Source organism: Amblyraja radiata, chromosome 21 (genome assembly GCF_010909765.2).
Source record: "Amblyraja radiata isolate CabotCenter1 chromosome 21, sAmbRad1.1.pri, whole genome shotgun sequence".
Taxonomy (NCBI): domain Eukaryota; kingdom Metazoa; phylum Chordata; class Chondrichthyes; order Rajiformes; family Rajidae; genus Amblyraja; species Amblyraja radiata.
Window position 1 is genome coordinate 18,078,655 of NC_045976.1, and position 24,865 is coordinate 18,103,519.

The 24,865-nt window shown below is 40.9% G+C and overlaps 1 protein-coding gene across 3 annotated transcripts in view; it reads left to right on the top strand.

The window, feature by feature from the left end:
- ccdc87 (coiled-coil domain containing 87) overlaps window positions 1–24,865 on the top strand; it is a 49,796-nt gene that overhangs the window by 12,687 nt on the left and 12,244 nt on the right. For all 3 annotated transcript variants that reach the window (XM_033039678.1, XM_033039677.1, XM_033039681.1), the window contains 7 exons: window positions 1,884–2,016; window positions 4,543–4,746; window positions 6,305–6,421; window positions 14,989–15,125; window positions 17,266–17,392; window positions 24,301–24,401; window positions 24,505–24,620. In XM_033039678.1, coding sequence (XP_032895569.1) covers window positions 1,884–2,016; window positions 4,543–4,746; window positions 6,305–6,421; window positions 14,989–15,125; window positions 17,266–17,392; window positions 24,301–24,401; window positions 24,505–24,620 — 935 coding nt within the window. The remainder of the gene's footprint in view (window positions 1–1,883; window positions 2,017–4,542; window positions 4,747–6,304; window positions 6,422–14,988; window positions 15,126–17,265; window positions 17,393–24,300; window positions 24,402–24,504; window positions 24,621–24,865) is intronic.

A 24,865-nucleotide genomic window follows, 5' to 3' on the forward strand; every position in this document is an offset into this window, starting at 1 on the left:
ATATGTGACATAATTGGAAAGTATGGTGGAAACATTTGCGCATTGGGAGTATGGTGGAAACATTTACGCATTGCTCAGCTCAAATCTATCACATTGTCAAACTAAATATTGGGGTCATAGTATATCACTTTCAGGATTGGTCAGAAAGTGTTGTGGATGGGGGGGAAAGTTACCTTTCATACAGATAGAGTGCACTCAGAGTTATGGGGTTTTCTTGATCTTTGAAAACGCTGTCCCCAGCTAACCAGGCAAACTAATTCCTCAACTACAATAGGTAAGGTGGTGGAAGACTGGAGGGTTGCCAATGTTGTCCCTCTATTTAAAAAGGGCTGCAAAGAAAAACTTGGGAACTACAGACTAGTGAACCTAACACCTGTGGGAGCAAAGTTACAAGAGAGGATTCTGAGGGATAAGATACATATGCATTTGGAAAGATGGGAGATTGTCTCATGAATTTGAGTTTTTTTAAAGACATAACCAAGAGGGCCGATGAGGGCAGGGCCACAGGTGTTGGCTGCAAGGACTTAGAGGCCTGGGATAATGTTCCGTTTGGTTGGATGCTCTGTAATGTTAGATCGGGGAGAGATACAGTTTGCAAAACAGAACAGAACAGGTGCAGAATTGGATTCGAGGGTGGTGGTAAAAGGTTGTGGTTTGGACTGAAAATTGATGTGCCTGAGGGAACAGTGTTGGATCTTTGATCATCCATATCAACAAGTTGGATGAGAATATACAAGGCATGATTAGTAACTTTGCAGCTGATACCAAAATAGGTGGTTTTGTAGACAGTGAACATGGATATCAAGAATTACGGTGGAATTTTGATCATCCTGGCATGTAAGCAGTGGAAGGGCAAATGAGATTTAATTCAGATAAGTGTCGGTGTGGCATTTTGGGAAGATAAACAGGACAATTCACAGTGAATGGTAGGGCCCTGGAGAGTGTTGTAGACCAGAGTGTTCTAGAAGTACAGAGTTCCCTGAAATTGCCGCCACAGGTAGATAGAGAGGTGAAGAAAGCTTTTGACATGATGGCCTTCATTAACAATGGAGTTGAGTCTAAAAGTACATGTATGTACATGGATGAGAAAGATTTTGAGGGATATAGCCATCTAGGACTAGCTTAGATGAAACATCATGGACGAGTTGGGCCAAATGACCTGTTTCAATGCTACAAGAATAAAAACTAAGAAATACCACAAAATATTCAAAATCATTGTTATTATCGGTGAAAAATAAAGTTAAAAAAAATTAAATAAGAAATACTCAGTGTAGGAGAGAATTTTGTGTTTAACCTATACCCTGAGTCACAAAATAAAACATCACATAGAGCAGTGGTGAGCTTTTCGAACAAGTCAGTTTATTCAAGGCCTTAATAGTGTGCACTCGGAAACACTGAGAGAACCCAAAGTGTTTCAGAGAGTCACAGCACCCACAGCTTTTTTATATTCTCACGACACAATGGTTACATGTGGATTCTACATTTTAAAAATAATTCATCATTGATCAATGTCTTTGCAACAGTTCATCTTTGTCTTTCCCAAGTGTTATCTTCAACAATATGTTCCCTGTTATTTAGAAAACCACTCTCCCATTTGTCTAACAAATAGGCACTACTCCCTGGTTGGTTTTAATTGCCCTCGGCTAAGTTTACAATCTCCGATGTTCATTTTAACTAAATGTTGTGTAACCTAAATATCAAGATAAATCTATTTATTGTCTCACTAACAGCCTTGTGTTCCCTTTGCTGGCCATTTTTGCCATCATGTGTCCCCAGTATGCAAGGTCTTGGGTTAAACAGATTACAAACTACTCATCTTCCTTATAATTTTCAAAATTTCCTGCATCACTCTGAAAGGCAGTGATTTTTTTATTTATTTTTAGCTTGTTGCAAACCTCTACTGTTGATCAGGGGTACGATGCTGATCCTGAAGCTTCTCTTCCCCCCCTGATTGAAGCCATTACATACGATAGGAGCAGTGAAATAAAAAAACAGCAGCAAGAGAAAATGCTGAAGGTACATAATGTGAAGGAAATTAACGTTATTAGCTGTCCTTAATGAAAACTAATGAAACACTTTCATCGGCAATTACAAATGTATATTTTGTCTGGTACTTTCTTTGAATAAATACATGTCCAAATATCCTTTTGATAAGTTGTAGTAGAGCCAATTGCATTTACTGATGCTGCGTTAAAAAATAATCTTAATGCCTTCAATTCCACCGGCATTCGTATAGTTGAGATGATGCAAAAAAAAATCATATTTCATTATGGGAAAAAAAGCCCTTGTCCAATACAGGGTGTAAATACACCTGGTAAATCACATTCAGAGCACAGACCATTATATGACAAAGGGTAAAAAACTCCAAGGACAACAAGAAACATCATTCATTATTCTACCCTTTATCTACCACAACTAAAATCTTTATTCTCACCTTTGAATGGTTGAAGTATATTCCCATTCACTCATGAACCAGTCACTTTTCTAACCGACAGGTACCTGCTTAAAAAAAAAAGCAAGTTTAGTTCCTTCATTGTTTTAAATGCATCAATCAAATTTCTCAAAATGCGTGCACTTTTCAGAACAAAATGATTTGTTCTTACCCTATCAGAAATACTCACAATGCTCTATCCATACCTCTCCCACCTTCTCTACAACTGAAAATTAACTTGTTTTCTCACCTATCCATTTCTGATGAAGGGCCTTGGATTTAAACCTTACTGCTATTTCTCTTTGCCGGCTGACCTATTGAGTGTTTTCTGTTTTTATGTTAAATCTTCCACCATGTTGCAGAGTTGACCGATTTTCTTATTTGACTATTTAATTATGCCATGTCCATAATGAATAAATCTCATTAAGTTTGCTTGAAAAAAATCTGATCTGATTCAGTGGATAGTTTCTTCCATTGTTTGGGCAAACATGTTTATATAAATGGCCATTGAGCAGTGTTTGCTTCTCAACTAGACATATTTATCTTTATTTAGTCTACTTTTGTGCTTGAACCAATTTATTACAAATAATGAAATTAACTTTTAAATCATAACAGTGGTATTACTGTACCTTAATAAATGAACCATTACAATGAAGCATTTTATCACTTATGTTATCGTGTGCTAACATTGGTCTCCAATCTGGGGCCAGAGGGATAATTTTCCACTATTCTGATTCAGTGTAGCTTGATTCTTGTTTCAAAAGAATTGTTTGTTCTTTTTTTTTCATTTGTTTGTAATGGTCATCCCAATGTACATTAACAGTAAGTGGCAGGTTAGGAATTACATTTTGACATATACTTGTTGTCTGGAAATTGATGAGACCACCAACAGTCATGTTTAATTGGAAGAAGGATCTCGACCTGAAATGTCACCCATTCCTTTTCTCCAGAGATGCTGCCTGGTCTGCTGAGTTGCTCCTGCATTTTGTGCCTGTCTTTTGTTTAATTGGGCATTTGCAAGCATCAGTGTTTCATTCAACCAGTGCTGGTTGGAGTTGAACTGAAAATGGAGTGCTTAGAAAAATGAAATAAGCAAGGGAAGTGATAAGATCCTGTGTGCCACATTGCATGACATTTTGTGTCAATTTTTTACTTATTGTCAAAATGAGTTAATTGCACGACTGGCGTAATGGACACTGAGTGGTGCACGACTGGCGTAATGGACACTGAGTGGTGCACGACTGGCGTAATGGACACTGAGTGGTGCACGACTGGCGTAATGGACACTGAGTGGTGCACGACTGGCGTAATGGACACTGAGTGGTGCACGACTGGCGTAATGGACACTGAGTGGTGCAGTGAATTAAAGATGAGCATTTTGCCTCCTACAATTATGTTTCTAATAAGACAACTAGCATGTTTTTCTGGGCTATGTTTCTCGGGAAGGAGTCAATGATATAATAGTAGTATATCAGGGATGAGATGCAGTAGGTTGGCATGGAATGTAGAGGGTTTTACCTAGCTTTGTGCGTTTCACCTTGATATTGAATGATTAAAGTGTTCTGGTCCGCTGAATTAATAACCATCATCATTGAGAGAAGCCCTTTTCGCCAGCACACCCTAAGTACAATAAATTAAATTTAACTCTTCATTATGCAGTCCTTGTACCTTATCCACTTTTAAAGATGTTGGCATCAAATAATTATTGTGGTTTATACAATTTTCAATTGTCTGCCAACAAAATCAAATCAAACCATGTGCAAAATAACTGCAAAGCAGAGTTTTTTTAATCAGGCATCTTTATAGATGGATTCTCAGTCATCAAAGTGCTGTTTCAAATATTTCAAAATCAAGGTTTAAACTGAGAAAGGTTTTAATATTCTGTGTTTATATTTCCAATAAATTATCCTGCATCAAGCTTTCTAATACTTTGTTCATCAGCTGTTTGTTGGTTGCCCAGGAAATATTTGCACTTCTTAACTAAAACATATGCATAAATAACATGGATCAAATTAGAGTGAACAAACGCTAAACAAAACTGAACTGTGTGTTTTGTAATTTTCTAAGACTGATTTGCATCTCAAAAATGTACATAAATAATGTTTTTTTAGGAACTTGAGGAAGAAGAGGAAAAAGAGCTAAAGCATAGATTTCAACCAAAGAAGCCAGAACATGCACAGCCAGCTACAGTCTGCGTCAAATTGTCCCGACAGTTGATGGCACGAACAGCTGATGTTCGAGTTTCAGACAGACAATATTTTGACTGTGTCTCCCTTGAAATATACCCAGCTGTACATGACCTCCAAGAGGAAGAGGTATTGTAATATAGTCAGAATATTGTTGGTTTTATCCAAAGCATGGCGTGATCTTCCTGGGAACAAATATTAATGTGGTAACAATTCATGACATCATTAATGGCCAAATTATTTCACAATTTTTATCGATTGAAGAGATTAGTGTGAGATGTAAATTACCACAATGTGCTGGAAAATGCACAATATTGCAGATGCTGAAATTTGAAGGAAAAACAGAAAATGCTGGAAGAACTCAATCAATCAAGCAGTATCTGTGGAAGGAGAAGTATGACCTCAGTTCTGATGAAGGGTCTTCAACTTCAAACATCGACAACGTTTTCTTTTCACATATACTGCTGAGTTCTTCCAGCTTTTGTGTTTTTCTTCCATGATGTGCTGCTGCGTTTACACTGCTCTACTGTATGCACAAATAATAATTTGTCCTGGGCATCCTTAATATTTTTGAGAGCTTGCTGGATTTGCACAATAATTGCATGCTGTTTCCTACAGAGTTCATTTCTAGAATTGACCAGCAGAACTGCCTTACTGTGATGATTGTAAATGCAAAGTTAATCAAGCTGCCAGATCCAAATGAATAGTTGAAGCTCTTAAATCTTGTTCCTTCAAATTATGGAGAGACTTGAAACATGCTGTTTCAACATTATTTTTCCCTTTCCAATACCAATATTTATTTCCCTCTCTTTGTTTCTTCCACCTTTGCTGACTTGACTCTAATTCGCCATCTTCCTCAATGTACCTATGTTACTTTTTCATTTCTTAAATCATATTGTTTGAGGGGATTTGCTCTTGTTCCTATTAAGCACCAAGGTCCGACCTGTTGCTAATGATTTTTGAGCTGAAGGTTAAAGATGCGAGTCTAACCAATGGTCGTTGATGTCAGATCTCCTGCTCCAATAGCATCTAGTCTATGGCTTAAAATAATTTCCTATTTCGTGAATAAATAGTTGCATTTGTTTACAATACCTGCGTCCAAAGTACTTTATCACCAATTAACCATTTTTGAACTTTAGTCATTGTTGTAGAGAAAATATGTATTGTCCAATTTGCCCACTCCAAATTCCCACAAATGGCAACATGATAACGAACAAATAATTTTGGTGTGTTGGTGCAGAGATGACTATTAACAGGGACATGGGAAGAGTTTCTCTGCTTTTTCACATCCAGTCATAGTTAGAAGGTTCTTTGGATTAAAATATTTCATGAAAGACAGTATATTTGATAGCACAGTACACCTATACACACTATTATCAATCCAGGACTTTCTATTTCAGAGGCATGAATGCTCATTGGCATTGCATGCACATGTGTTATGTTAAGATAAATTTACGATATTAAAATAGTTTTACAACCATTTTACTTTATAATTTCAGCCAATAAAGTTTCCATACTGTTGTAGCATCACTTGAACTGTTACAAACATTTTTACCTTCCAACTCAACAAAATTGAAAGTCAGTGCATTGTCCCCTATTAACATAACTTGACTTTTGTGTTTAAAGCTGAAGGAATAGTAAAAATGAGTTAATTAACACAATTATATTTCTTGTAATTTGGTTAAAGGTTGACCAGGAAATGATACAAACAATGGATAAAAACCTATCCTTTGAAGAAGAGTTACACGAGATTTTCGAGCACCTTATGGAAACGATTCCAAGTAATCACCTGTTATTTGATGATGTAAGAAGCATTATTTCTTATATATGGAAACATTTTCAAATAGTTTAAAAAAATGAAGTTTCTAAGAAAATAAAACTGAAAGGCAACTTCATATTTACTAATTTATTAAAGTTGCTTTCTCAAACTTTTGCAGTTTTATACAGATACACATACTGCAATACAAAGCTCTTGTTAAAGAAATGAAGTTTGTTCCTTTTTTTCATGCATAAATTAGTAAAACGTAATAAGTAATTGTACAGAAAAGAATCTTGTGTTACCAGTTACAATTTGACAGGAAATGTACAGGTCTAATACTGCCTAGTTGGCAATTTGATAACGAATTAGCTTGCTATGATGTTTGTTCCAGAGGCTGAAGTTTTTTTCCCCTCAAAACTGATGATAAGCAAATCCCTAGCCTATCCCTTTCTAAGGATAAAAATGTACTGGAGACATCCAGAATGAGATACAAAATGTCACTGTCCAATTTCTGTTTTAACCCCATTTAAAAATTGCTAACATTTGGGATTTTTTGATTAGTTTAGAATAGATTACTGTAATATATTCATATATATTAATGTGTATGTTAATGAGTTGCTGTTCAATATAAGCAGGGAATGCTGGGTAATAAATCTCTCTCTCGTGATCCAGGCAACCAGTGTGTAAGTCATGTTCTTCATTCTTCCGTCCACAATATAACAAAATTGGCGACGAGGATGGGATAGAGTTTGTGAACTCATCCTTTAAATACAGTGCAGGATTGTTTTGCAACATTCAGTATTGTTTAACATTTTAAATGGCAAATACGGAGCTGTGTCACAGTTGTTTGCGAACTGGACACAAAAGGCCACAGATCCTTTTATGCAGGGGACTGTAGTTTAAAACAGCTTGACAAACTCTTGACGATTTGCACAGCTGTTATCTCTCTGTTGTGTCTACCTGGCAAGATGGTGTCCTTGGGATTGTATAGGATTGTAGACTGAGTTATTTTTTTGTCGAGTTCCTCAAGCTGTATAGCCTTTGTACAGCTAAGTTTTATGTGATTTGCTACACCAGAACAGACAGGAAATCTGGGTTTTTGAACGGACATAAAAAAAAAAAAGAGAACAACACGATGGCGGCGGTCACGGGCTACATCGGAAACCTTCGCACTTTCGACAAGAGTAGAGAGCCGTTCAGCTCCTATATGGAGAGAGCGAACATGTTTTTCACGGTAAACAACATAATGGAGATTAGCGGTGAAGGAGAGGTAGTGACTGAAACAAATAAGGCCGTTTGTGAACGCATGAAAGCGATACTGGACACGGAGATCGGTCCTGAAGTATACGGCACACTCGTGAATCTCCTTGCGCCCATAAAGGCAAAAGATGTGCCATTCAATGATATTATGAAGAAGTTGGAGGACTTCAACCCAAAGCCTCTGGAAATTGCAGAAAGCTATAAATTTGGCACTAGAAACCAGAAGCAGAATGAGACATAGTTGCCTTGAAAAATTTGGACACGCACTACGTGACAGATTGTTTGTGGTCTAGTGGATTAACGAATTCAGTCCAAACTCATGAGCACTCCAGATCTTACATTCGAGAAAGCATGCAAGATTGCTACTACAATGGAGATGAGTTCACGAGTTTTGTGCACCACAGACTGCAGTGGCTGTTTACAGTCACAAGGCATGGCTATGGCCAAACCAAGAGGCGCCAAACCAAAACCAGGGAGCCGAGTTCAGCCAGTTATCGTTGCAACGGTAATCACTCATCCCAATTTTGTCAGTTCAAAATGGCCAAGTGCTATAACTGCCAGAAGAAAGGCTATATCGCCTTAGCATGTTGGGCCAAGCTTAAAACAGGAAACCAACAACCTGCGGGAAACAAGTGACAACACCAGAAAGTAATTCACAACTTGGAGATGAACGAGATGTAAATGAACTTGGGTTGTACAGCAATTATGCAACCAACATCGATAAGCCGACAACCAGCCAAGCCAAGGACTTTCAAACTAAACTGTTGATTAATAAACAGTTAATCGATATGTGTATTGATACGGCAGCAGATTGTTCGGTCATGAGCAAAGACCTGTACGAAACAAAGTTCCCACAGACACCATTGTTTGAGAGTAAGGCCAAGCTGACAACCTACTCAGGCGAAGTTTTGGAGACATGCAGACAAATGAACTGTAAAATTCAGTATAATGGTCAGTCAGTAACTGCCCATCATAGTGGCCAGCTACAGAAATAAACCAACCCTCCTTGGAAAGGATTGGCTGAGTAGAATAGAGTTAGACTGGAAGAACATTTTCAGCATCGATTTGTCTAAATCACGTCTTGAAAAAGTCATAAGCAAACATGCAGATATTTTGCCAACAATTACATGGGAATAACAGGGTACTCTGCACACATTCAACTTAAGCAAGATGTGAAATCTGTGTATTGCCGACCAAGACCTGTACCAAATGCACTAAAGCAACAAGAGGAAGATGAACTCGACAGGCTGGAGCTGAATGGAGTATTCGTGAAGACAGATCAGACTAACTGGGTAACGGCAATTGTTGCCGTACCCAAGGTCGACAAAACTGTTCGACTATGCGGTGACTGCAAAGTCACATTCAACCATGCCATTGACGACGAACAATATCCATTATCAACTGTTTGTAAGTGATCCATTAGAAAGTCTGGAGTGAACCATCTATTTTATTACGATCATAAAGAGAGAACAGCTGTGTTCATCACATCAGCTTAGGTACTAACTGCCGTGTCAGAACGACAGGTTGACAAAAGTACAGTACTCCTGACGCCCAAAACCCGGACTGGATTATGTGATGGAATGTGTGACATGCATAATATGTGGTGGAGATTATATAGGCATGGATTAATATGGTTAATCTACATCCTTCCTCCTAAAGAAGCATGCATAATTAAAAAAAAAAAAACACTTGGTGGAATATATTGTAAAACACCAATATGGGGTGAGTACACTTTTCTTATTCATCGTGCTAGTGCGTAAAACAAAGCACGTCGTACACAGTTCAGACATAGCCGGTGAATTTTCCAATTTTTGGATTCAGCTTGCAAACATGTCCTGCATGTGTACGGTAGTATCCGTCTTCTTCCTTCACTGGAGATTGAGCAGGAGAAGGTACCGGTCTTGTTGGCGTTGTGGGCGAAAGCAGGGACTGTAGTGGTATTGCATCTCCAGTTCTCCAACTGGCTGAACTTCACCTCCACCGTATGGGTACAGCTTGGCATTGGTTTTCCTGATATATTCTTTGTTGTGAACATTTTTGAAGTGAGATAAGGAAAGGACATTGCAGTGAGCCCCAGTATCTATCTTCGCAACAACCTTGGCATTGTTGATACGGAGCGCTGTCATGGGATCCTTGTGTTTGCACAAATCTGTTAAGGAATGTATGTTATGGCTGCCTTCCTGCAGCTCAGGCGATGATGGCCCAGCTGGTGCCAAAATGCTCACTAGGGCTTTATGGGGAAAGTGTGGGATCAAGGGTATGGAGAGATTGTTGTGGCTAAACTCTATTCCCACGAGCGCGTCAGCACGGAATGAAGTGGTTCTTTTTCTTGTAATAATGGCAGGTCTTCCCGAAAGCGGTGCATTTGTCACAAATTCTCGTGTGTGAGGTGCCACAATTATTGCAGTTATGAATTATGTTGTCGGCAACCCTCCCTGGCACAGCCGGTGACTGGCGCGGAGAACCGTAGAATACATGAACATTGTAGGCAGAATGGGGTCCCGGCCCCAGGAATGTGGTATGGGTATCAGTTAGTTCTGCAACCCGACAGGCATGTTCAGCCTTTTCTAGGGTGAGCTTCTCATCCCGGAGCAGTTCATTTCTCACCTTGTCATTCAGGATGCCATACACGAGTCTGCCACGATTTAGATTGTCACGTAGGCCGCCAAATTGACATCTGCCAGCGATGTTCTTCAGGGCACCAATGTAAGATTTGACTGTCTCGTCCTCCTTTTGGCTGCGAGAAAATAATCTGTGGTGCTCCATAATCAAGTTGGTGTGCAATTGGCACTACTGCCGGAACTTTCGGAGGAGGCACTCGGGGTCATCAATAGACTCGGCCCGGGCCACGACAAGGCCCCCCTCATCATGTTGCTCTGGGGCGTAATGGAAGTCCTGTGTCCGCAGGGTGGCTTCGGTACCAACCACAAAGAGGAGAATGGAGTTTTTTACCTTGGTTGCATTAAAGTTGGCTGCACGAATGAAAACTCCAAATTTTACCTTAAAGATGCGCCAATGCTCCCCGAGGTTGCCATCAAATACCAAAGGATCGGGCTTGCGAAAGGACCCAGCCATGGCAAGAAACAGAATCTGTGGCACAAAAAAATAAACTAAAATAAACCCGGGCAAAGTGGTTCAAACACTCTGACACCATGTTTGTAATTGATCCATTACAAAGTCTGGAGTGAACCATAAGCATTTTATTAAGATCATAAAGAGAGAATGTTACACGCAGCTGTGCTCATCACACAAGCTCACATAATAACTGCCGTGGCATAACGACAGGCTGACAAAAGTATAGTAATCATGATGCTCAAAACCCAGACTGGATTATGTGATGGAATGTGTGACATACATAATATGTGTAGTGGAGATTATATAGGCATGGATTAATATTGTTAATCTACACCAATCTACTGGTCATGGCCATGTGGACCTTTTCAGAGAGTTAATGTAGATTTTTGTGAAAAGGGTAATTATCACTTTCTGGTACTTGTAGATAGTCATTCTAAATGGATCTGTACGCAGAATTTAGCGGAGCAAGAGTCTTCACTAAACTAGTTTTATCTCACACCTACTCCCAATTCAATGTCGACAAGGAAAGTCAGCGGTATTTGGCTATCAACACACATAAAGGCTTGTATTCATATACAAAGCTGCTCTATGGTGTGAAATCCTCCCGAAAATCTTCCAGTCTGTCATGGACAAAATGTTACAAGGCATTCCGCATTATGTGTGCAACCAGGATGACCTACTGATATTCACAGAGGGCATGGTAGAACATCTGGAAATCCTCGAGCAAGTTCCACATCATCTGCTATAAAAAAGATGTGAAATGGATGTGGGGAAAGGAACAGCAACGTGCATGTGATATCTGCAAGGAAAACTTGACGAGTGACAACTCCTTGTTCATTATGAAATGACATGCGAGATGAAACTTGTGATGCTTCAAGTTATGATGTAGATGCAGTGATCTGCCACGTAATGAATGATCGACAGGAAAAGCCTATTGCTTTTGCATCCCGCACCCTATCACCGAGTGAGCGCAATTATACACAGATAGAAAAGGAAGCACTCAGCATTGTGTTCAGAATCAAGAAATTCCATCAGTTTCTTCTCGGCAGACTATTCACCCTAGTGACTGATCACAAGCCACTACTTAGTGATACTTGGTCTCAAGTTAGCTATACCTTCCACGGCGGCATCAAGGATGCAGCGCTGGGCACTTCTGCTGTCCCAGTATGACTACAAGGTATTTACTACAAGGTTGAGTACAGAAGCTGTTGCAGATGCGTTGTCATTTGCTGAGAGAATGGAGCAGCTGGGCTTGTACACTCTGGAGTTTAGAAGGATGAGAGGGTATCTCGTTGAAACATATAAGATTGTTAAGGGCTTGGACACACTAGAGGCAGGAATCATGTTCCCGATGTTGGGGAAGTCCAGAACCAGGGGCCACAGTTTGAGAATAAGGAGTAGGCCATTTAGAACGGAGACGAGGAAACACTTTTTCTCATAGAGAGTGGTGAGTCTATGGAATTCTCTGCCTCAGAGTGCGGTGGAGGCAGGTTCTCTGGATGCTTTCAAGAGAGAGTTAGATAGGGCTCTTAAAGATAGCGGAGTCAGGGGATATAGGGAGAAGGCAGGAACGGGTTACTGATTGGTGATGATCAGCCATGATCACATTGAATGGTGGTACTGGCTCGAAGGGCTAAATGGCCTACTTCTGCACCTAATGTCTGTTGTCTATTGAAGTTGGAGATAGGATCAAAAGTGTTCATGTTGATCAAATGATTCCAGTCAAAGATAAACCAAAAACTGCAGTCCTAATCCCTGAATTTTTATCTGAAAGTGAGTTGGAAGAGTCCACTGTGATTGAAACACAAAGTTCAGTTAGTACAGACCAAAGATCTTATAGCAGAGCTCCGCTATAGGATCTTTGGTACAGACAAAGAAACTGATTCCTCTAATCAAAGTCATGGTACTAAAACAGAGCCAAACAAGCCTACAGTTGTGTCAACACCTAAACCTGTTACACCTGTACTGTTAGATGATCAGGCAGGATCCGTAAACCAGTAATCAGGTTAGGTTTATAAGTTAAGTAACTCACTGCCAAGTAAAACGCAAATGTGTAGATATGCAAAATATATTATGTTTATCATTTAAAATTTCATAAATATAGGATAAACAATACTGGTTTAAATCAAGTATCACAACAACAAAAATTGTAACCGAGTACTTAGATTTAATACTTTAAAAAAGGAGTAGTGTAATGTATTCATACATATTCATGTGTATGTTAATGAGTTGGTGTTCAATAGAAGCGGGGAATGCTTGGTAAAAAATCTCTCTCTCGTGATCCAGGCAACAAGTGTGTAAGTCTTGTTCTTCATTCTGCCGTCCGGAATATAACAATTACTTATTGAGTATTCATAAGCATCATTTTGTTGTGTTTGTTGACTTCTGTGAAATTATCTGTAAACGCATCAATGTTTCTGTTAATAGATTCTAATTTTGTGTTGCGAGTCACCTTTTGTAGTGCACATAATGCGGCATTTATGATACGATACGATAGAACTTTATTTATGCCAGGAGGGAAATTGATCTGCCAACAGTCATAAAATACAACAAAATACATGAAACATTAAATTAAAGTGACATTAAAGTGGGAAGACCAGGATTTGGGATGTGCAAAGATTGGGGTGAGGAGGAGGGAGAGTCAGTCTACCCCATGACAGAAGGTGGCATACTTGTACAGTTTGATAGCCACATGGAAAAGGGATCTCCTGTGGCGTTCTGTGCTGCATCTTGGTGGAACATCTGTTGCTGAAGGTGCTCCTCAGGTTGACCAGTGTATCATGGAGGGGGTGAGCTGTATTGTTCAAGATGCTCTGCAGTTTGAGGAGCATCCTCCCCTCCAAGCCCACCTCCCATGAATCCAACTCTACTCCCAGGACACAACCAGGTACATGGCCTAGGTATTTAATCTCATGGCTGAATAATACTTGTCTCAGACTAGTTTATATTAGTTTCATTTACAACCTGCACACTGGTTAAGGTCTCAGTTCATTTCAACCCTAAACATTTGTAGAAATTGGTACTGAGGTGATTGCATATTTAAAGTTTTGGGAATGAGCTAGATTATGAGTAGGTTGACCCATGAAGAGCGTTTGTCGGCACTGGGCCTGTACTTGCTGGAGTTTAGAAGAGTGAGGGGTGACCTCATTGAAATATACAGTATAGTGAAAGGCTTGAATAGTGTGGATGTGAAGAGGATGTTTCCATTGGCGGGAGAGTTTAGGACAAGAGGCCGTAGCCTGAGAATTAAAGGGGCATCTTTTAGGAAGATGAGGAGACATTTCTTTAGTCAGAGGGTGATGAATCATGGAATTCTTTGCCACGGAAGGCTGTGGAGGTCAAGTCAGTGGATATTTTTAAGGCAGAGATAGCAAGATTTCTGATTAGTATAGGTGTCAGAGGTTATGGAGAGCAGACAAGAGAATGGGGTTAGGAGGGAAATGTGATTGCTCAATACATTAAACGAGTCAGTCACCACTTCTTCAATCTGCTGATCACTGCCGCTATATCCTGCTCTCCTGCTCTGTCTGTTTCCCTTCCCAGTGTTCCACTCCGCAGTCTGGTATCGTTCTGCCACCTCTGTTCCACGTTATCACAATTCATTCCTTGGCTTCATTTCTTTGATTAACAAGAAATAAATCAGATCAGACCTTTCTATCACCTTGTCTCCATAATTATGGTGGTGCAGCGGTAGCGTTGCTGTCTTCGAGCGCCAGAGACCGATTTCAATCCTGATTGCGGGTGCTGTCTGCACGGAGTTCAAAGCCAAAGTGAATGTCAAATTTATTCGTCATCTGTTATCCGTTTGTACATTTTCCCCCGTGACCTGTGTGGGTTTTTTTCGGGGGCTCCGGTTTCCTCCCACATTCCAAAGACGTACAGTTTTGCGGGTTAATTGGCTTGGTATAGTTGGAAATTGTCCCTAGTGTGTGTAGGATAGTATTAGTGTGCGGGGATCGCTAAACTAAAATAGACGTGAATTAGAAGTAGAGGAAGAGGAAGAGAGACATTGGTGCAGAAGAAAGGAGTATTTCTCAAGCAGCCAGCTACAAACCACATGGAAATTTGTCTCGGGCTCCATTATACCACAAGGTTGTATCTTAGAATATTGGTTGAAAGGTAGAATCTCTCAGGAGCCATTTTTAGTCTCAGTAGTTTGTAAATATGGCTTAATGCTTGTTTTGTAAGAAGTCAACTGTTTTGAAGTTTGAAGTTTAAAAAATGGATTCAGGTAAAAAATACATAATGTTCTAACTGTTCGAACTCTTTTTTGTTAGGATCTAATAATAGCTCCACCAGCAATGAGTGTGGATCTTACTGGATGTTTTCCATCTGATACTTTGTCTCTGCGGTTAAGGCAACGTGTTATTAACCCTGATCTGAAATTATTGGAATCGAATTTTGGAACCCAAAGGTAAGCCATGGGTTGGCTTTGAAGACTGGCATGGGAATGATTTAATGAATGGACCTGAAGTTGCAAAGAAACTTGTCAACATTTATCCCCCAGAACTGTCAATAAGTTCAGAATGTTCGTGTGAACATGCAATTCCCAAATTTGCAAGCTTGGCGTTGCTAGCATGTTTTTCCATCCGTGCTCTCGTGTTAAACATCAGGTGCAGTGCAATAGTGCAGAACAAACCTAGTGCACCTGAGGACTCTACCTGATGAACACCATTACTGGGTCCAAAACACCCAAGCATGTCAGTTGCAAGTGCTATTGACCCATTCCTTGCAGCAAATTCTGGCCCACTGTTGTGTTCTTGATTGTAAGGTTGTTGGACAAAAGAATAATTTCAAATGAATATTCTTAAGGGGTGAGAATCCAGAAATTGGAAGTGCAAAAGGACTTGGGGATGCTGGTACGGGATTCCCAAAAAGTTAATCTGCAGATCGAATCGGTAATAAAGAAAGCAAACTCAATGCTAGCATTTATTTCAAGAGGGCTTGTATACAAAAACAGGGATGTAATGTTGATGCTTTATAAGGTGCTGGTCAAGCCATTTTGAAATATTGTGAACAATTTTGGGCACCATATCTGAGGAATGATGTGCTGGCTCTGGAGAGGGTCCCGAGGTGGTTTACAAGAATGATCCCAGGATTGAGTAGGTTAACCTATAATGAACATTTGTCAGCACTGGGCCTGTACTCGCTGGAGTTTAGAAGAATGAGGCGGGACCTCATTGAAACATACAGAATAGTGAAAGGCTTGGATAGAGTGGATGTGGATGTTTCCATTAGTGGGAGAGTCTAGAACTAGAGGTCATAGCCTCAGAATTAAAGGATGTTCATTTAGGAAGGATTTTTACGAGGATGTTACCAGGACTAGAGGGTGTGAGTTATAGGGAGAGGTTGAGCAGGCTGGGTCTCTATTCCATGGGGCATAGGAGGATGAGGGGAGATCTTGTGGAGGTATACAAAATCATGAGAGGAAAAGATCGGGTAGATGCACAGTCTTTTACCCAGAGTAAGGAAATCGAAGACCATAGGACATAGGTTCAACGTGAAGGGGAAAAGATTTAATAGGAATCCAAGGGGTAACTTTTTCACACAGAGGGTGGTGGGTGTATGGAACAAGCTGCCAGAGGAGATAGTTGAGGCTGGGACCATCCCATCGTTTAAGAAACAGTTGGACAGGTACATGGATCGGACAAGTTTGGATGGTTATGGACCAAGCGCAGGCAAGTGGGACTAGGGTAACTGGGACATTGTTGGCCGGTATGGGTGAGTTGGGCCGAAGAACCTGTTTCCACACTGTATTAATCTATGACTCCATGACTCCATGAGATGAGGAGAAATTTATTTAGTTAGAGGGTGGCGAATCTGTGAAATTCTTTGCCACAGAAGGCTGTAGAGGCCAAGTCAGTGGATATTTTTAAGGCAGAGATAGATAGATTCTTGATTAGCACAGGACTCAGAGGTTATGGGGAGAAGGCATGAGAATGGGTTTAGGAGGGAGAGATAGATCAGCCATGATTGAATGGCGGAGTACACTTGATGGGTCGAATGGCCTAATTTTACTGTTCCTTATAACATTAAAAACTTATATGTAGACTTTGTACAGTTGTCCTTACAAGCTTGAGTTGGTATAAAATTTACTAAGGATATGGATGCCTTATAGAGATCCATAGACCATTTACCAAAATAGCTACAGGAGTGAGCCATTTCTACTACCAGGTGAGATGAGGTAGTCTGGTTTTCTTAAAAAGAGAAATTTGGGAGGAGATTCAAACTATGACTGATTTAAATAGGGTAACTAGAGAGAAATTGTCGTGTGGGGGGTCAAGGATGAGGGACAATAGACAATAGGTGCAGGAGTAGGCCATTTGGCCCTTCGAGCCAGCACCGCCATTCAATGTGATCATGGCTGATCATCCCCAATCAGTACCCCGTTCCTGCCTTCTCCCCATATCCCCTCTCAGACGAAGTTGAAAGTGATTAGCGTAAAATCCAGAGATGATGCGAACAAAAATTTAATGTGTTAATAAATTATAGCCTAAAAATGCAGTCACATTTGAGAAAAATCGTACTTGAATATGATTTTCAATGTTTTGCAGATATATAGCGATGAAAAAAGAAAGTGAAGAAGTAAAATTTGAATCAAAGCATCGATTCCAAAATGATATTTCAAAACAGGATTCAAAAACAAATATAGATGATTATCTAGAATATGTCCTTGAGGAGGTGTGTTGCTGGAATGCTGATAGAGTTGTCAGAAGTCCTTAATGAAGCATTGAATGTTTTCATAGATCATTTTTGCTCTGTTTCCAAGCACTCCCAACATTTCAGTATTGCTATTTAAGTTGAATAGATATAATGAATGACATTGGCATTTCATCTTTATATGCAGCATTACAGCAAAGATGGTATGCATGGCACTTATTCATCTACCCAATGAGAATTAGGCAAAAGGTAAACTAATGCCAGGTGTTTGCTTTCAGTAATAGTCCTGTTCAGAATAATTTTCCTAGATTATATTTATTTATTCATCCCTATGGGACATATTACTGAAGAAAGATGCAGGACAATTTGTGCAGCATCTTTTAATTCTTCAGGAGAAGGCAATTAATTTCCTTTGCCCGCTCCCCCTCACCCTCTACTGCTGCCACCTTCTCATACTCCCCTGGAGTTGCCGACATACTGCACCTTGGGAGATGTTGGCGACTGTGGGAGAGAAGAAGGAGGAGGTGGTGCTGACAGTGGAGGAGAGAGTGGCAAAGCAACAGGAGGAGGAGGAGACAGTGGAGGGAGGAGCGGAAAAAGTGACGTAGAAACATCGAAAATAGGAGCAGGACTAGGCCATTCGGCCCTTCGAGCTAGCACCATTCAATATGATCATGACTGATCATCCAAAATCAGTACCCCGTTCTAGCTTTTCACCCCATATCCTTTGATTCCCTTTGCCCTAAAATTGAACTCTCTCTTGATAACATCCAGTGAATTGGCCTCCACTGCCTTCTGTGGCAGAGAATTCCACAGATTCACAACTCTCTGGGTGAAAAAGGTTTTCCTCATCTCGGTCCTAAATGGCCTACCCCTTAATCTTAAACTGTGACCCCTGGTTCTGGACGTTAACATCAGGAAATGTTTTCCTGCATCTACCCTGTCCGATCCTCTAAGTATTTTATGTCTCAAAAGATCTCCTCTCATCCTTCTAAATTCCAGCAAATACAAGCCCAGTCGACCCATTCTTTCATCATACGTCAGTCCCGCCATCCCTGGAATTAACCTGGTGATCCTACGCTGCACTCCCTCAATAGCAATAATGTCCTTCCTCAAAATAGGAGACCAAAATTGCACATGATACTCCAGGTGCGGTCTTACTACTCCAGTAGGACCTCCTTGCTCCTAAACTCAAATCCTCTCATAATGAAGGCCAATATGCCATGAATCTGCTTCACTGCCTGCTGTACCTGCATGCTTACTTTCAGTGACTGATGTACAAGCACATCCAGGTCTCGTTGCACCACCCCTTCTCCTAATATGACACCATTCAGATAATAATCTGCCTTCCTGTTCTTGCCACCAAAGTGGATAACTCACATTTATCCACATTATACTGCATCTGTCATGTTTCTGCCCACTCACCCAAGCTATCCAATTCACCCTGCGGCCTCATAGCATCCACATCGCAGCTCACACTGCCACCCAGCTTTGTGTCATCCGCAAACTTGGAGATGTTACATTTAATTCCCTCATCTAAATCGTTAATATATATTGAAAACAACTGGGGTCCCAGCCTTTCGGGACGACACTAGTCACTTCCTGCCATTCTGAAAAGGACCCGTTAATTCCTACTCTTTGCTTCCTGTCTGCCAACCAGCTCTCTATCCATATCAATACCTTACCTCCAATACCATGTGCTCTAATTTTGCACACTAATCTCTTGTGTGGTTCCTTGTCAAAGGCTTTTTGAAAGTCTAGATACACAACATTCACTGGATCTCCGTTATCCATTCTACTTGTTACATCCTCAAAAAATTCCAAAAGATTAGTCAAGCGTGATTGCCGCTTCATAAATCAATGCTGACTTTGACCGATTCTGTACACTGCTTTCCAAATGCGCTGCTATAACATCTTGAATAATCGACTCCAGCATCTTCCCCACAACCGATGTATGGCTAAGTGGTCTATAATTCGCTGTTTTCTATCTCCCTCTTTTCTTAAAAAGTGGAGTTACATTGGCTACCCTCCAGTCCACAAGAACTGATCCAGAGTCGAGAGAACATTGGAAAATGATCACCAATGCATCCACGATTTCCAAGGCTACCTCCTTGAGTATTCTAGGATGCAGACCATCAGGCGCTGGGGATTTGTTTGCCTTCAGTAATTTTCTGACTAATGTGGATTCCCTTCAGTTCCTCCCTGACTAATTTTCTGAATAATGTGGATTCCCTTCGGTTCCTCCCTCCCACTAGATCCTTGGTCCCCTAGTATTTCCGGGAGATTGTTTGTGTTTTCCTTAATGAAACAGAACCAAAGTACTTGTTTAACTGTCCTGCCATTTCCTTGTTTCCCATTATAAATTCACCTGTCTCTGATTGTAAGGGACCTGCATTTGTCTTCACTAATCTTTTCCTTTTTACATACCTAAAGAAACCTTTACAGTCAGTTTTTATATTCCCCGCAAGCTTTATTTCATGCTCCTTTCCGCCCCTCTTAATTAATCCCTTTGTCCTCCTCTGAGTTGTAAATTTCACCCAGTCCTCTGGTTTGCTGCGTCTTCTGGCCAATTTATTTGCTTCTTCCTTGGATTTAACACTATCCTTGACTTCCTTCATCTGCCACGGTTGAGCCGCCTTCCCAGTTTTTTGTTATTTTTTGCCAGACAGGGATGAACAATTTATGGAGTTCATCCATGCGGTCTTTAAATTTTTGCAATTGAATCTCCACTGTCAACCCTTTAAGTATAATTTGCCAGTCTATCCTAGCCAATTCCTGTCTCATACCTTCAAAGTCTCTTTTATTCAAGTTCATAGTCTCTGAATTAACTGTGGTACCCTGCATCCTAATGCAGAATTCCACCATATTATGGTCACTGTTGCCCAAGGGGCCTTGCACAACAAGATCGCTAACTAATCCTTCCTCACTACACAATACCCAGTCTAGGATGGCCTGCCCTCTAGTCGGTTCCTCTATATATTCGTTTAAAAACCCATCCCGTGTACATTCCAGGAAATCCTCCTCAGCACTGTTACCAATTTGGTTGGCTCAATCTATATGTAGATTAAAGTCACCCATGATAACCGCTATACCTTTGCTACACACATCCCTAATTTCCTGCTTGATGCTATCTCCAACCTTCCTACTGCTGTCTGGTGGTCTGTATACAACTCCAACAAGTATTTTCTGCCTTGGCTATTTCTCAGTTCTACCAATACCGATTCTACAGCATCCAAGCTAATGTCTCTCCTTGTCATTGCATTAATCTCCCTTTTAACCAGCAATGCCACCTTACCTCCTCTCCCTTTCTGTCTATCCTTCCTAAATATAGAAACATAGAAAATAGGTGCAGGAGTAGGCCATTCGGCCCTTCGAGCCTGCAACGCCATTCAATATGATCATGGCTGATCATCCAACTCAGTATCCTGTACCTGCCTTCTCTCCATACCCCCTGATCCCTTTAGCCACAAGGACCACATCTAACTCCCTCTTAAATATAGCCAATGAACTGGCATCAACTACCTTCTGTGGCAGAGAGTTCCAGAGATTCACCACTCTCTGTGTGAAAAATGTTTTTCTCATCTCAGTCCTAAAAGATTTCCCCCTTATCCTTAAACTGTGACCCGTTGTCCTGGACTTCCCCAACATCGGGAACAATCTTCCTGCATCTAGCCTGTCCAACCCCTTAAGAATTTTGTACGTTTCTATAAGATCCCCCCTTATATCGAATACCCTTGCATGCTTAGCTCCCAGCCTTGGTCACTCTGGAGCCATGTCTCTGTAATTCCAACTATATCACTACTAACTGCGCATTCAATTCATCCACCTTGTTTCAAATGCTCCTCGCTTTAAGGCACAAAGCTTTCAGGTTAGTTTTCTTATCTCCCTTCTACCTTGTGCTTCTGTCCTCCTTTTATAGCCCTCTGTCTCATTGCATTGAGTCCCATCCCCCTGCCCTGTTAGTTTAAACATGACCTTTCCTACACTCTCTTTACCGTTAGCTGCACGGATACGCATCCACATTGTTGACTCCACCGCCACACTGTTTAGTTTGGGGTCGACAGGAAGAAGCAGCTGGTGAGAGGGGCGGGAACCCCACGGTGACTGATCGCTTCTGTTGGTGGCCTGAAGAAAACGCTGCCTGCCAGGGGCCACAACGTGAGCCACAACAACAACCACGTCAATCGGACTGTGCAGCAGCTGGTGCAGAAGGGCTCGCTGGTGCAGACCAGCGGCAAAGGTGCCCAGTTTTAATGCAAAATGATACAAAATTCTTGAGTGATTCAGCAGATTAATTCAGTCTGAAGAAGATTCCTGGTGCAAAACATCACCAACCATGTTGTTCAGAGATGGTGCCTGACCCGTTGAGTTACTCCAGCACTTTGTGTCCTTTTGTGCATTAACCAGCATCTGCAGTTCTTTGTTTCTGCTACATACAATGATAACCCATTACTCGGTTATAGCGGGCAATAACAGGCACCCCCCACCCCCCCCCCCCCCCCCTCCCCCTCCCCCCCCCCACCCTCTCCCCCTCCCCCCCCCCCCCCCCTCCCCCCCCCCCTCCCCCGATGGTCCATTATAACAAAGGTTTACTGTAATTGATTTTATTTAGGAATGAAAGGAATTATTTAGGAGCCCAAGAATTGCTGGAGCATCATTTTAGAAACTGATTTCATACTTTGCGAACCATCAAGATATTGGAAAATCAGAAACTGAAAAGATACCTGTTTACTCACCATCCCCAGCTAATTCGTAGTGTTCCTGGAGCATCGTGTTCAAACACATAGCCAAATAAATTCCCCCTCTGTCCCCCCCATTCCATTGCCAACCCACAGGCATGGAATCTCAAGGAAGAGGCAAATAAAATAGCAAAATATAAATGAAATATAACTGTTAAAAAAGCAGAACATTCTAGATGTTGGAAATCTAAAGTAACACCTGAAAATGATGAAAATAATCAGTGTTCATGCAGCAAATGTGGAGAAAGAAACATGTGGCATTTCAGACTGAAGATTTGAGAAAATAATAAATGCAGAGGCAGAAAAGGAGGGAGGTGCAGAAAGGAATGAAAAAGAAAGGCAAAGAAGGATAGAATGTAAGATCAGAAAGTGCAGCAAAGTCACAAATGAAGACAATAAACATGGATCAGTAGGAAATGCAAGGCCATTCACTGCATCAGTGCTTCAATACCTCAATTTTTTTTCCTTAAATAGAATCCCAAATTTCATGGAATTTGATGGTATTTCCAAAAATGCTTCCTGCGGGCTATTTGTCGTTATGTTTTTTTTTCGCGGGCACACGTTAACAACACAAAGAAGAACAAGGCAAAACAGATCTATGTAACTACACTGCATCTGCCTGCTTCTGTTACTCACCTGTACAGCGTTTCATTGCCTCCAACAGCTTTCGTTGTCTTCGTTTTTTTCAGCCTGCTCTCATGTGTCTCAGTCTCTGCTCTCCCACTCTCCCCCTCTCCCTCTCTCTCTCTCCCTCTTGGCCCCTTGAGCCCACCCACCGTTCTGTAAGGTCAAGGCCAATCCCAATGTAACCGCAATCCCAATGCCCACTGGTAACTTTTCACCACTAGGCGTATCCAAAATTCTACCACCGCCTGAAAAATAATCATAGGCTCAACTTCCAATGAGAAAGAGAATTCCAAAGACTCATTGTTATATGGGAATTTTCCAGAACAGTCTGTGACCCATAGCGTTGTGGCCATAGCACTATGTTTAAAGCACATAGTGCTGTAGCCAGTAGCGTTATATTTAGAACCCATAGCGCTGCAGCCCACAGCTCGTTTAAATTCCCACGCGTTAATGACAGCGCTCTGTTTAAACCTTTGAGCGCCAAACTGGCAGTGCTGGTGCTGGGTGTATCACCTTTACATCCCTTCACGGGCCAGATGCGGAAATTTCCCGAAATTATTCAATTTCCCTAAAATTATCCAAAGACAACCCGAATTTCCCGAATTTCGGGTAATTTCCTTCAAAGTGGAAACACTGCACTGAATCTAACTTCCTTCCTTCTGTTCATCCTTCTCCTTCCCATTTTCTTTGCCCCTGCATTTTAATAAAATGTGTTATATGGTCATTTTGTTGATACAGAAACTCTCTTTTCACAGGGGCTGCTGAACAAGCTAATTATTTCCAACATTTTCTATTGCTGATATTTCAGCATCTGCATAATTGTGCTTGTGTTACTGCATACTCTCTACTGATTTAATATGTCCTTCACCTGTAGCATTAGTTGTTACCTCTAGAGTTGACAATACTAAATTCACTGGTCAGTCTGCCTCATTCTACTCTGAATATGAGTAATGTCCAAATTGTACCAATTCCCATTCTCTTATTACCCAGAGACTGCTGAGGTATGACGACTCCTCATTAAGAAGCAGCTTTCATTTAAAATTCTCACTTTTGTCTTTAAAATACTCCATGATCTGAACCTCCCTGTCTCCAGCCGTACAATCCACAGACACACTTGTGCTCATCTGATTTTGTTCTGATGATTAGTTCTACGTTCAATTGCTCCACATTTGGCAGTTGTGCCAGTAGCTGTCGAAGCTCTAAACTGGAATTTCACATCTCACCACCACTTACTGTCCTCCTCTCTTTCCATTGTGAATATGCTCCTTAAAGCCCATTTCTATTCAATCTTTTGGTCATGTATCTTAATAACCCCAAATTAGTTTGTAATATTTAATTGTAGCACCTTGGCATACTTTGTTAAAAGAACTATATAAATCAAAGTTATTATTGTTCCACTATTGGGTCACAGATACCAAATCATCAACTTTGTTTTGTCTGCATAGGTGATGTTTGACCGGCTGAGCATTTTAAGAACTTTCCATTTTTGTAAAATATGGCACAGCTAAGATTCTGGAATTCAGGAATTGGTCAGAGCTTTCACTCTTGCTTTTGCGTCCGCAGGGATCTGACTACTTGGGAGTTCTTTATCATTTCTACGAGAGTGAGGATGAGAATGAAGAGGAAAGAAGAGAACTTGTTGCTCGAGAATTCGAACTGAAAGAGTAAACTTAGCTAGAAATTATTTTTTTTAAATTCTAGTTCAAATTATATTTTGTTTTTCCAATCAATAAAGATCTAATCTTACCATTTATTATCCGTGAATAGGAAAGAAGAACAGGAACATGCATATATGCACTCCATAAAAGAAGAATTTGTCGTTGGTTCTTGGAATATTAATACTATAATGCTTGGAGGCTTAGGAAAGGAACCTCTTTCAGAAGGTGATATTGCTATCTTTACAAAACATTTTATTTACTGTTTTTTTAAAATTACTTAAGGGTCTGTCCCACGAGCATGCGACTCCATGCGGCAAGCGTGACCTAAAGGGCCTGTCGCATGAGCATGCGACTCCATGCGGCAAGCGCAACCTAACGTGGTCGCTTGAGCCGTACGGCCTCGCGGGGCCGGTCCCACTTCGATCGCCGGAGCCGTATGGAGTTGTGCGGAGCTGGTCCCGACATCGCAC